A 12,970-nucleotide genomic window follows, 5' to 3' on the forward strand; every position below is an offset into this window, starting at 1 on the left:
TCAAGGTTCTCTCTCAGCTTACGGCCGTCCAGCTTAAGCTCAGCAAGTTCTTGAGTCATCGAGTCGACCTCCTTCTGTTTTTCTCGTAGCTTTTCTTCCAACCCTTCGTAGTTCTTAGACGCAGCTTCCTTGTAGGCCTCCGCATCTTTAAGCCTGTCTTCCATCTCCTCAACTTTTGTCCTGGCGTCGTCCCTCTCCTTCAAGAGGTTCTTATTTTCTGAGACGGCGGTGGTGACTTCCTCCCGTCTCCCCTGTAGCTCCAGGTTGAGTTCCTTGAGACGCGAGGCCATGTCTTGGTTCTTGGTGTTCAGCCTGTCCTGTAGGTCCTCCCTCTCGTAAGTCAGACCTGCCAGGCTCTTCTTCAGCTCCAGGTTTTCCTTCCGCAGCTTTTCTGTGTCCATCAAGGACTCGGCCTCCACCACGTTGACCTGATAAGGAAATGAAAGTAAAATGAAATAAAATACATCTCTTAATATGTGAATCTTAAATGTTAAATGTTACCACAAAGACAGTACTAAAAATATACCTTTCCCCGAAAAAAGCTAGGCAAAGTAACTGTGTGGTGTATAAAGATTGAATGTGCCATGTAAATTTCCAGTACCTACTAGGTGTAGAATTAACAGTCTAGTACAGTTTAAACTTTTCATCAGTACTGTACAAATTAGAATATATGTCATGTACCTTCTCCCTGCTACATTTGTACCCACATGTACCTTCTTAACCAGTACAAATTTAGTGCCAAAAGTTTACCTTAGCAGGATATAGGTTACGCACCAGCTAGGATTCGATCCTCATGTCTTTGGTAGGACTGTGTCTTTAGGGACCGTACGATATTTATCGGGGGGGGAGGGCTGGTGCGTTGGAAGTCCGATCAAAAATTTTTTTCATGGCCCTCCCCCCCATCTCAAAAAAATTTAACGTGACCCTCCCCCTCCACCCCAAAAAAATCAACATGGCCCTCCCCCCGACAGGCATCATTAAAAGGGTAGAAAAACAACAGATAAAAACTTAAAGTAATAAAGTTAAAGTAATATAGACGTCAGGGCACAAGGGCACCCGGCGTCCACCTGGTGTAGCCAGTGTTCTTGCCAGGATTTTTTCACATCGTCGGGGCAGGGGTCCGGGGGCATGCTCCCCCGGGAAAATTTGGATTTTCAAACCCTCTAAAGCAGAATTTCCTGCAATTTGAGAGGAAAATTATGCCCTTGAGATTGGATGCCGTTTGCCTTTTTCTACTCCCGTTATTCAGAATAAACAAAATAACTATAAGCACGGGGAATCAGCCGTCAGTGATCTGGCCCGGGTATTATTGTCCAGTCATGTCTATATGAAAATTTTGGGTTATCGATGCTTCGAAACAGGGCTCTAGCCAGTGAGTTTGTCAGCCCATGGAAAAATCCTGCTAATTTTCTTCCGGCATTGACTGAGTAAAAAAAATGTCTACCTCGTGCGATCGATGGTGCGTCCTCCCGCATCAAAATACTAGTAGTTTTTCCAGAGCATAGAATAACGACGCCATCACACCTTGTGTTTTTTTTTTTCTTCTATTTTGCCCGATGATTTTACTAAAATTAATTAAATTGGTCGGGTTTTACACGGGCGGGCCGCGCCGTCATTTTTCAGGAGCGTGCGTTCGTTTCCTGCAACCTCAGGTAACCCCGTTTTCGGCGTGAAATATTTGGCTGGATTTCTTTTTTTACATAGACCAAGAACGTTATACAAATGTACAATATACGAAGGAAGGCGATCTGCTGCGTCTTTGGCAGTGATCAGTGCCGGTGTAGCCTTGAAGGAGTAGCCAGAAAAGACGTCCCAACGTGCTGGGCGCTGCGATCGACAGTCCGTCTGGGGAGGGGGGCGTGCCGCGCCATGTGCCACGGAGTGCACAGCCGACTCGATCGACGCTTGACAACAATATTGCGGCCCCTTTTCTGCCGCAAATTTTGCCCTTTTGAAACAAAAGAAATGTTGTAAATAAAATAAAAAATAAAGTTTATAGCTTTGGATTCTTCGCATAATTACCGCGCACCGCGCGTAGTTGAGGAAACCGTTTAATAGTAAATTGTTGGGGAAGAAACTTGCCAGACGACACGGGCGGCTCTGGGCGGCTACCAATATATCTAAAACGTGCCGCGCTCCGCCCATGCCCCAGTATAAATTGTAAAGGTAGGATTCCTTCTTATAAAGATAGATTTTTTAAAAAGATTCCACATCGGTGGTACAGGTCAGCCTTTCTTTCAGATTTTTTATGGACACACTCACCCGAGCCGAGTGCGTCTTTCCAGAAAAAATAAGTCCCAAGACGGAATGACGTATGCCTGGCGGGAACGCTGGTCCAGGGCAGCGCCACTTTTTGGGGGACTTAGGGGGGCGAAGCCCCCCGGAAGCTGTTGCATTTTAGGCTATTCAGAAGGCTTATTTTATCAGTTTTAGGGCCATGTCAAGATATCAAAACAAAAATAGTATAAATTTTTCTTTCAAAAAAATTAACATGGCCCTCCCCCTATCTTAGAAAAAATTAACATGGCCCTCCCCCCACCTCAAAAAAAATTAACATGGCCCTCCCCCCCTAACGCACCAGCCCTCCCCCCCTGATAAATATCGTACAGTCCCCTAGTGTTGCATCTTTGATGTTTGTGCAAACACTGAAGACTTGTACAAATCTGTACCATAGTACAGGTATATATATACTCACTTTGTGTTTGCCTTACCTAAGGTATTGCATTTTGCTGTATGTGTATGGATATAATAAAACAAAACCCTGTACAAACCTGTACTCCCAGGTCGGACATGTGTGGGTTGGCGCTCCCCTGCTGTTCCACTACCGCGTGGATGATCTGATCCGGCCGCCTCACCGTGCCCGACAGCGAGCACTGAACCCCCTTGTCCTGTGGGTGTTGGTTCCTCCTGTAGACAAGGCCCTTACTGGGGAGAGTTCGGGCGTACAGGACCTTAGACTCGCCACCCTTCAGTCGGTTCAGCAGCCGGAAGTTTTCTGCAGATGTGTGGTCCACTTCCTGGGGATATGAGGAGAAGGAATTGTCATTTTTTTTATCAGACAAGTGCTCTACCCTTCTTCCTTCTGCTCCCTCTCCATCACCTACTCAATCACTCATCACACACTTTCATTCAATCTCTCTCACTGTCACTCAAACACTCACTTCTCACTCCTACTTGCTCACGCACTCACTCACTTACTCCCTCACGCTCAAGATTGTTCATAAAACTACCCCATAGATTCAAAGCTAAAGTCCTCAGCATAAGAACCATTTGGCCATTTTGGATACTTTTAAGTACATTGTAACGTTAGCCTCAATTTTCCTGTTGGCACAAAATTGGTATGTTTGTTTGAACCTTTATTTATGCAAACTATGTACACATGTAGTTAAACACACACCACAACCAGTGAACTATCCCCTGCTGTTGTGTGGCCCAGGACTACAGAAATGGAGATGGGCACCACCCTATGCACTATTGGTGCAGGAAGGACTGTAACTTGTACTGTCCCCACCTGTTGCAGCCTGGTGATGGTGGTGTGGAGCTCCTCTGCTGCCTGTTTCTGCAGGGAGACCTCGCTGTGAGCGTTCGCAGCCTCCCGGTACAGCTTACGGTTCTCCATCCGCAGAACCTCTACCTCCTGGGGGAAGAAAGGAACAACATTTGAAAATTTAAGAATATCCCTTTTTACTTGGGTTGTTTGGTAGCCAGAGGCTCATTTCTGGATTTGAAGGTCTGGACTTTGAATCTTGGCTAAGTTGTAAAGACTAATGGTACTAGTAACAGCTTATGGCTCTCCATCCGCAGAACCTCTACCTCCTGGGGGAAGAAAGGTACAACATTTAAGAAAAGCCCTTTTTACTTGGGTTGTTTGGTAGTTAGTAGAAGGTCTGGAGTTTGAACCCTGGCTAAGTTAAAGGCAAGGTAGTCCCATAGCCTGAGTTGAAGGCCTTAGGGGCAATGGGGGGGGGGGGGGGGGTATCCACTGTGTCTTGGGTATGGTATTGGGAGGCAGAGATCTACTAGTAGACCATCCGTCTCCTCATACCACCATATACCTACCAAACCAAAACCAAAATCAGGTACCCATTTTACAATTGGGTGAAGTGAGGAAAGTGGTGTCAAGTGCCTTTACCAACAGCACAAGATAAGTAACATGACAGGTTTTGAACCCATTACCTCTGGCTTATGGATCAAATATGCATTTGTTAAATATTTTCTAAAATCTGAGAACCAACAATTAAACTGGTGTGGCCTTAAATTGCTATTCTAGAAACCCATTATACATGTATGTTTTATATATGTTCTTTATAAAAATGATGACATTATGTTTAAAAAAGCCAAAATGGCCCTCAAACAAGTTTTCAATATACTCCTCTGTTTCAACTGCAAACTTCAAACCACCAGTCCACAAACAATCCATTGTCATACGCCAAAAATAGTTAACTCAAGCAACTGGATATGGTTTTGAAAAACCATATCCAGTTGCTTGAGTAACTATTTTTGGCGTATCTTATTACCTGGATGTCTAACCTACATCGACGAATCCATTGTCATGTTTACATGCACTTTGTCCTATGTCAATCTGCATAACAAAAGGCTTTTGATGATGACGTAGGGATGACTCAATGGAAAGAACCAGAAGTGCTGCAGGGCAAGTTTCACATGAGTCAGAGGGGAAAACCTGAACTCTCACCAGAACAGGCAAAAAAAGGGAAGTCTCTACCCAGCCAGGTTCACAGTTGTGGATTTTCAGACATCCAGGAGTGATTCATATATTCTCAGACATCCAGGTGAGATTTAGACATGTCTCATACATGTACATCTACGTGATATTTAGACACATCTCAGACATTCTGATGAGATTTAGACACGTCTCAGACATTCAGATGAGATTTAGACACGTCTCAGACATTCAGATGAGATTTAGACACGTCTCAGACATTCAGATGAGATTTAGACACGTCTCAGACATTCAGATGAGATTTAGACACGTCTCAGACATTCAGATGAGATTTAGACACGTCTCAGACATTCAGATGAGATTTAGACACGTCTCAGACATTCAGATGAGATTTAGACATGTCTCAGACATTCAGATGAGATTTAGACACGTCTCAGACATTCAGATGAGATTTAGACACATCTCAGACATTCAGATGAGATTTAGACACGTCTCAGACATTCAGATGAGATTTAGACACGTCTCAGACATTCAGATGAGATTTAGACACGTCTCAGACATTCAGATGAGATTTAGACACGTCTCAGACATTCAGATGAGATTTAAACAAGGGTTTATCCTGACACAGCACAAGTGCTTTGCAAACACTTGACATGTGTGTGTATGAGTACTTTGCACTTAGTACATTTTGTATATGATTGTACATCTAATCAATACTGTTGTTTCTTGTGTTTCCTGTCGATACATGTATATTCATTCACAAGAAGGAACTGACTTTCACAATACAAGACATGTTATCAATAAAACTTGGTTTACTGAATAAGGTATCTACTGAATCATAACAACAAAAGGAGTAAATTAGAATATAAAATGTGCTTACATGTAGATTTATTTAAATGCATAAAGGGACTCTAATTTATATTGATCTTACTTTGCTTGGCATAATGACCATAAAGAGACATAAAATAACTCCATTTGTAGTTCTAAAAGTCTTCCATATGCATGTCACCTTCACAGGCATCTACAACTTGTTCTCTCCTTTCTTTAAAGGTTGAGAATTGGATCTAATAAAATGCCTGACATCATGAACTTAACAAGCCTGACAGAGAAGTTAGGCTACTTGGAGGTGTGTCTTTACAGCCAATGCAACGAAGAAGCAGACTATCAACTGGTACTGAAGGAAGCCATTCTTTGTATGGATGTTTTTATGGAAGTAGAAGTCTTAAAAAGTATTGGAGACCAGCATCTTCAGAAAGGTAAACAAAGCAAAGATTCGGCAGAGTTTGACAAGGCTGCTGCACTGTATGCTGTTGCCCTTCTGCGCTGCACAGATCCAGACATAGGACAAACACTGGAACATCGTATCCGCTACATGGAGAAACTCTCCAGACAACTTCTGCAGGGGTACACTCCACACTTCCGGTGGTTGTCACCAGACTACAGGGGTACTGCTGACAGCAATGTCTTAAGGGTGGCAGAAACCTGTGACAACTTAGACAGACGTATAAAAAAATTTGAGCACTGTCCCGAGGAGACTTACACAAAAACATTAGTGACTGCAATAGAAAACAGCGACATGTTCTTGGAGCTAGAGGTTTTGAAATCCCTTGGAGATTTTTACCTCAGAAAAGGCAAAAAGACCTCTGATGAATCCCAGTTCCCCAAGGCAGCTGCCATGTACAAGAAAGCCCTAGCAAGATGTGAGGATCCTGAGACAAAAATAACCCTGCACCACCGTATCAGTTATGCAGAGAAGATCAGGGATGCAGTGAGAAGGGTGAGAAGTTTTTATTATAGAACTTTATTGCACGACATTTGTACATGATACAACTATTACACAAGGTACAAAATAAAGGTATAGGCTTAACATCCTAATTAACAGAAAGTGGTTAGATCTAGGGAAAAATATGTTGTTTCTGGCTACCTGATAAACCCTAGCAACAAAAACCACAAAAGTCCAACGCTAAAAGGGACATCAAATTTAGATATCTGAGAGACGAAAATGTTATATTGCAATTTTCCAACATGTTCTCCTGATTTCTGTTTCAAAAGAACAAAAAATCCTAATAGTACAATGTAGGCTGGACTCCTGTACATGTACAAATGTAATACAATTTAAACATGATGATGAAAATACCAATGTCCTGATGCATTTAACGGGACATAATGTAAAATTAAAGTCACTGTTTTCGGTCATTTCTCTACATAATGAGTTGAGTCTACCTTATTACACTGCACAGCAATATTTACAACGTATGGATACGACTTTGTTGAGCCGTGAGGATGTCTTGAAATATGCGCACTTCCCTCCGCCGCTTGAGTTGTCCGCCATTTTATTCAACTCGCCGGCGAGCCAAAGTGCGCTTTAGAACGCGTTCGGTGGTTCGCTCGAATCATTACTAGAGTTTGTTGTAAGTCCCGCTACGCTCCGAAGATCTGCGACCGCAACGGTCGATTCGGAAATCTTCGGTCGGCTTACTTCCCGTAGGCTACCCGGAAGTAAGTGAATTTGGTCGCGGCTTACTTTGACGTTAATAATTAGCACTAGAAATGTGATAAAATGATGCAGATAAGTCAGAAATAAGTTGCAAATGTCAATCTGAATGGAGATTTTCAAGTTCAGAACATTTGAAATTTTGGCGCCATATTTCTACATTATGTCCCTTTGAGTTTTGTACTGTCGAATTGTATATGTTGGATCACTTTGGCTGAAATCTAAAAGAGAATAATAGATGAACTCTAACATGCATTGGCATAATACCGGCAGTAAGACTTATACCGGCAGATCAAAAATAACGGAATTTAAAGAGATCTACACAATCATGCAACAATAGTTATTTCTGAGGTATGCACACTTCAGACATCTAGGTGTCCAATACACCATCTACAAAGCATCGATAACAATGCATTCGAAGACAACAAGGCCAAAAGTTTTCAGTATCTTTTTCGGGACAGGCAGCTCGTCGTGGGACGAACACACTGTCACATTCATTGCCAGATTTGTAGATCATAATAATATTACACATGCTCACGGCACAAGACGAACATGATTCAACAGCAATCTTGAATTTCTGCTGGTGACCTACAACTCATGTAAAAGTGTGAAGAACCATTGCATAATAGCCTGGATCTACGACTGAATGGGCAAAATTGAACGTACATGTGTACGCAGCCATTTTCCCGCCATTTTTATATCTACGCTAGCAGTAAAGTGTTACGTCATAGCGGTTGTGACGGACAAAAGCTGAATGAAAATTCTTGACAGTATACGTCTGTTTTCTCATGACATTTTGTATGCTCATGCAGGTTTATGTTTTATGCATTTACTAACAGAAAAGGAAGAAACCTCAGAGGATGTATAACGGTACATAGCGACAGTTAATTGTGCCGTGTTTCTTCCTGCCGGTATTTTTAACCCCCTCCCAACCACGCGCCCGTTCGCCGTGTAATTCCGCGGCGTGTTACAATTACAATATTACGCTTTTAGCAGGACAAGAGTGGCAGAAAAGTTACACAGAAGAAGTGGCAAGGGTAAGCTATAACAGCAACATGTAACTAGAGAAAATGATGCATTGACAATTTGTCAAATCAGTATGGCTAGAGAAATTGTCGTAAACGTGCCGGTATTATGATAATAGATGTTAAACCTTTGCAACACCTTGCTGTACTTGAGGTCCTTTATCCCTTTATCCATACAATAACCTCAAAGAACACACTTCAACTTTGGCAACAGCTTGTAGCACCCTTTGGATTCTTTTAAATTTTAAAAGGGAGTTAAATAGACAAAGTACGTGTTGTATGGCTTATGAGAGTGTAAAAATGGCAAGAGTGCTAGCATAAAAATGCTGACAATGTTGCTCAAATCTTGCAGCAACCAACAACAAATAAACTAATGCAGATTGGACGAAGGCCATCCATAGGCCTGTTAAGGCAGTACAAAGACAACTTGAAGAAAGGCGACTCCTACCTTACCAGCAAAGGTCTGGACTTTTGCAGCTGCACTCAAGGCTGTGCACATACCAGGTAAGAGGAAAACTCAGATGAACTCTGTAAACAGCCATCCTAGTTTTGAACTATGCAATACAGCGATGCCAAAATGTATAGAGAAAGAATGCTTTCCAAGGCCAAAAAAGTCTAACAAACAAGTACTTAAGTATCAATTGTAAATTTCCCCTGGCTAATGACAAGTAGGATGCAATATGTCAGCTGTTGTAAAACCTTTGGTGTAAAAACGAGGTGCCTACTACACTGTACTTGGATACAATACAGTGTAGGTTTTGCTTTAAATTTATTCAAAGAAGACACTTTTGCCCAACATGAAGTTCATTCCCCCCAGATCCCACAGCCCTGCAGTACCAGAGAGAGGTGGAGCCCCTGTGCAAGTTGGGGGATGTCTACAGTAAGCGAGGTCAGCAGACAGGAGATGGGAGAGACTTTGTCAAAGCAGCAGCACTCTACAATGCAGCAATAGCCAGGTCAGAGGATCAAGTTGTCAACTGTAACATAGACACAGCTTTAGAAGAAATAGGGCACACCTTCGTCAAATGTATCTTAGATATCCGTTGTAATGCTAGCCAAGACAACACACAAAACCACAAGAAACAGCTGAAGGAGATGCGAGACCAAATCAAGCTGGAGATGGAAACCATTGACCAGCAGCTGGATCCCTATGTACATGATGAGGACGACCCACGTGTCAAAGAGATAGAGGCAAAACGAGCTCAGGCTGTCAGGCAGTTGTTTGAAAAAATAGCACAACAAAGGAAGGAGTTCATCAGCCTGCTTGTAGAAGAGTGTATTGGGGTAATGGGTACCCCTCCCTGTAAGTATGCCCTGATAGGTTTGGGTTCACAAGCCACAGGGCTGGTAACTCCATACTCAGACCTGGAGTTTGCCATCTTGGTAGGGGAAGAAAGTGAAGAATGTCTTGTGTATTTCCGCAACCTCACCCACTATCTACACCTTAAGGTGGTTAACGTGGGAGAAACTATTCTCCCAGCACTGGGAATAAAATCTCTCAATGACTTCTACTCCAAGAATCCACTTGACAACTGGTACTATGACTCTATTACACCTCGTGGGTTTGCATTTGATGCCTCCATGCCAAAGGCAAGCAAGACCCCACTGGGCAGGCAAGGCCCTACATTAAACGATTCATCAAGTGAACTCATTTGCACCCCGAACAACATGGTTTCAATACTACAAAAGGATGTCACAATATACCTGAGGGAAGGATATCACCTTGCCACTATCTTAAGAAACCCATGCCTGATAGCAGGGGACCAGAATTTGATTGACACATACATGAGCATTACAGAGAAGATATTGCAAGCTGATGGTGGCAAAGTCGCTAGACAACTGGCACAGGAGACACAAAAAGAGAACATCAGAAACTACATGTACGATGAAGAGGAAACAATAACAGCAAGGCTGATTGATGTTAAGAAAGAAGTCTATCGCTTCCCAGCTTTAGCAGTTGATTGCTTGTCCCAGTCCTCACAGATCAAACCCACCACAGTTTGGAAGATGATAGAAGAAATGGAAAACAAACAAGTGATCAGTCCCAACAATGCACACCACCTGACAGTGCTTACCAGCATCTCAGCAGAACTCAGGCTCAGAACCTACATTGCAAATGGTGGGCAGAGAGAAAACCTGTCAGCTTTGGCATCGATGGAAACAATCCTAAATCAACAAGAATCAGAACTGCAGATCAACGAAGAAGTGAATTTAGCAAATGCGCTGAAACCAGTTTTTTATTTACCAAATGGGAAACAGCTTTTCAGATATTTTTATACAGCAGTTCCTCTTAAGTTGGTGATGTCTAAATCAGGGGTGCCTAAGCATTTGCACGATCCCTATGAAATTCGTACGAATATTATGTGATACACACGAATCACTATGCGAAAACGCACGAATATTATGAAATTCGCACGAATCACTATGCGAAATCGTACGAATTTTATGAAATTCGCACGAATCACTATGTGACACACACGAGCCTTATGTGATTTGCACGATCCTTATGCGAAATTGCGCAACCACTGGCGGGGTCACGTGACAAACGGAGCGGGATTTTCAAGATGGCGGCTTCGCCGCTTCGGCGACTGAAAATACGATGTAACACGCCGAAATGAAGCTAAACAGTAGCTCACAGGCTATCAAATACATCTTTGCGACGCTAAATGTCCATTCCATGCCTTGAAATATAAATATCTCGGGTAGAAACGCTCAAAATCATGCCTCCTCCCGGCCGCCGTTTTTGCATAAGGATCGTGCAAATCACATAAGGCTCGTGTGTGTCACATAGTGATTCGTGCGAATTTCATAAAATTCGTACGATTTCGCATAGTGATTCGTGCGAATTTCATAATATTCGTGCGTTTTCGCATAGTGATTCGTGTGTATCACATAATATTCGTACGAATTTCATAGGGTTCGTGCAAATGCTTAGGCACCCCTGTAAATGGGCTGGGAGGAATCCACCCAAACAACTATTCTCTGATCTCTATGATAATTCTCCAAGAGTACAAGGACTGATGTACCGTGAGTTATGCAAATATAGGATGGCTATCAGTTACCTCCATGAGGCCCTTCAGACAAGTGATAAAACTGAGACTGACGATACTATGCAACTGCTCAAGGGCATAGCACAAGCTAATTTTGAGGTGGGGGACTTTCAAAAAGCTATCAGCTATTATGAAGAAATACTTAAGATGCACATAAAAGTCCATGGAGAGAATGCAGCACATTCTGACATTGCAGATGCACGTACCAACCTGGGGGGAGTCTGGTTAATCCTCGGAGATCATCGGAAAGCAATTAGCTACTTTGAACAGGTGCTGCGGATGAAAAGGATTATCTATGGTCAGAGTACAGCACATTATGACATTGCTGCATTACTGAACAACCTTGGGACAGCATGGTGTCATGAAGGGCTTGATTGCAGGGAAGCAATCAGCTACCTTGAGCAGGCAGTACAAGTAAATAGGAGGCTCTATGGTGAGACTTCAACACATCCTCACATTGCCAGCTCACTTGACAACCTGGGGTCAGCCTGGCTTAGCCTGGGAGAACACAGGAGAGCAATTAGCTACATAGAGCAGGCACTACAGATGAGGCAGAGTATTTATGGTCAGCAAACAGCACATCCTGATATCGTCAACTCACTCAATAACCTGGGTGGAGCCTGGTGTGAGCTGGGTGATTACAGGAAATCAATCAGGTTCTATGAACAGGCACTACAAGTAAATATGTGGATCTATGGTGAAACTTCAGAACATCCTCTCACTGCCACTGTATTAGCAGGCCTGGGGCATGCCTGGCACAAAGAAGGTGACAACTGGAAAGCAATCAACTACTATGAACAGGCACTTCAAATGAAAAGGAGGATCTATGGTGAGACTACAGCACATCCTCGCATTGCTACAGTGCTGAACAGCCTGGGTGGAATCTGGGATGAACTGGGTGAACACAGGAGAGCAATCAGCTACTATGAACAGGCACTAGATATGAGAAGGAGCATCTATGGTCAGCATCCTTGCATTGCCATATCACTCAACAACCTCGGGGCTGCCTGGCACCGTGAAGGTGCTTACAGGAAAGCAATCAGCTACTATGAACAGTCACTACAAGTGTCCAGGTGTATCTATGGTGAGACTAAAGCACATCTTCATATTGCTACATTACTGAACAACCTGGGTGAAGCCTGGGCTGAACTGGGTGAACACAGGAAAGCAGTTGGCTATTATGAACAGGCACTAGAGATGAATAGGATCTACGGTCTACAAACAGCACATCCGGATATTGCAAACTCACTCAGTAAACTGGGGACAGCTTTGTACAACCTGGGAGATTTTAGTGCAGCTAACAGACCTCTCCTAGAGGCCATTGCAATGCTAAAGCAAATCCACCATCTTGACCAAAACCATTGAATGCTGAAAACAATTAAAAGGATCCCTGCCAAAAATCAGTGCACTGTTGATGGATGAGAAATGCTTTATGTAAGATAACATTCAGACCATCACTTTTCATTCATTTATTTTAGTCATGCTGTTGTACAGCATAAATACTATAAGAAACATTAAGGCAGGGAACAACAGAACATAAATCAGATACAGTAAGGCACGTGTATCTTCAGCGCTAACCCTGACTCTGAAACACAGGCCCTGGCATACATAACCAGATAGTGTCTCCCATCTGTGAGAGTTTGGCCAGCACACGGCTGTCGACTGCCTCTGCTTGCCACTGGTGTCTTTGCCACTAACCGTCAATGTAACCCCACCCCCA

At 43.1% G+C, this 12,970-nt stretch overlaps 1 protein-coding gene across 1 annotated transcript in view; it reads right to left on the bottom strand.

The window, feature by feature from the left end:
* Nucleotides 1-12,970, bottom strand: part of LOC118411824 — a 42,057-nt gene that overhangs the window by 1,972 nt on the left and 27,115 nt on the right. The window contains exons 15-18 of the mRNA XM_035814312.1: nt 3,814-3,816; nt 3,512-3,637; nt 2,772-3,017; nt 69-428 (exon numbers count right to left, since the gene is read on the bottom strand). Coding sequence (XP_035670205.1) covers nt 69-428; nt 2,772-3,017; nt 3,512-3,637; nt 3,814-3,816 — 735 coding nt within the window. The remainder of the gene's footprint in view (nt 1-68; nt 429-2,771; nt 3,018-3,511; nt 3,638-3,813; nt 3,817-12,970) is intronic.

Source organism: Branchiostoma floridae, chromosome 3 (assembly GCF_000003815.2).
Source record: "Branchiostoma floridae strain S238N-H82 chromosome 3, Bfl_VNyyK, whole genome shotgun sequence".
Classification (NCBI taxonomy): domain Eukaryota; kingdom Metazoa; phylum Chordata; class Leptocardii; order Amphioxiformes; family Branchiostomatidae; genus Branchiostoma; species Branchiostoma floridae.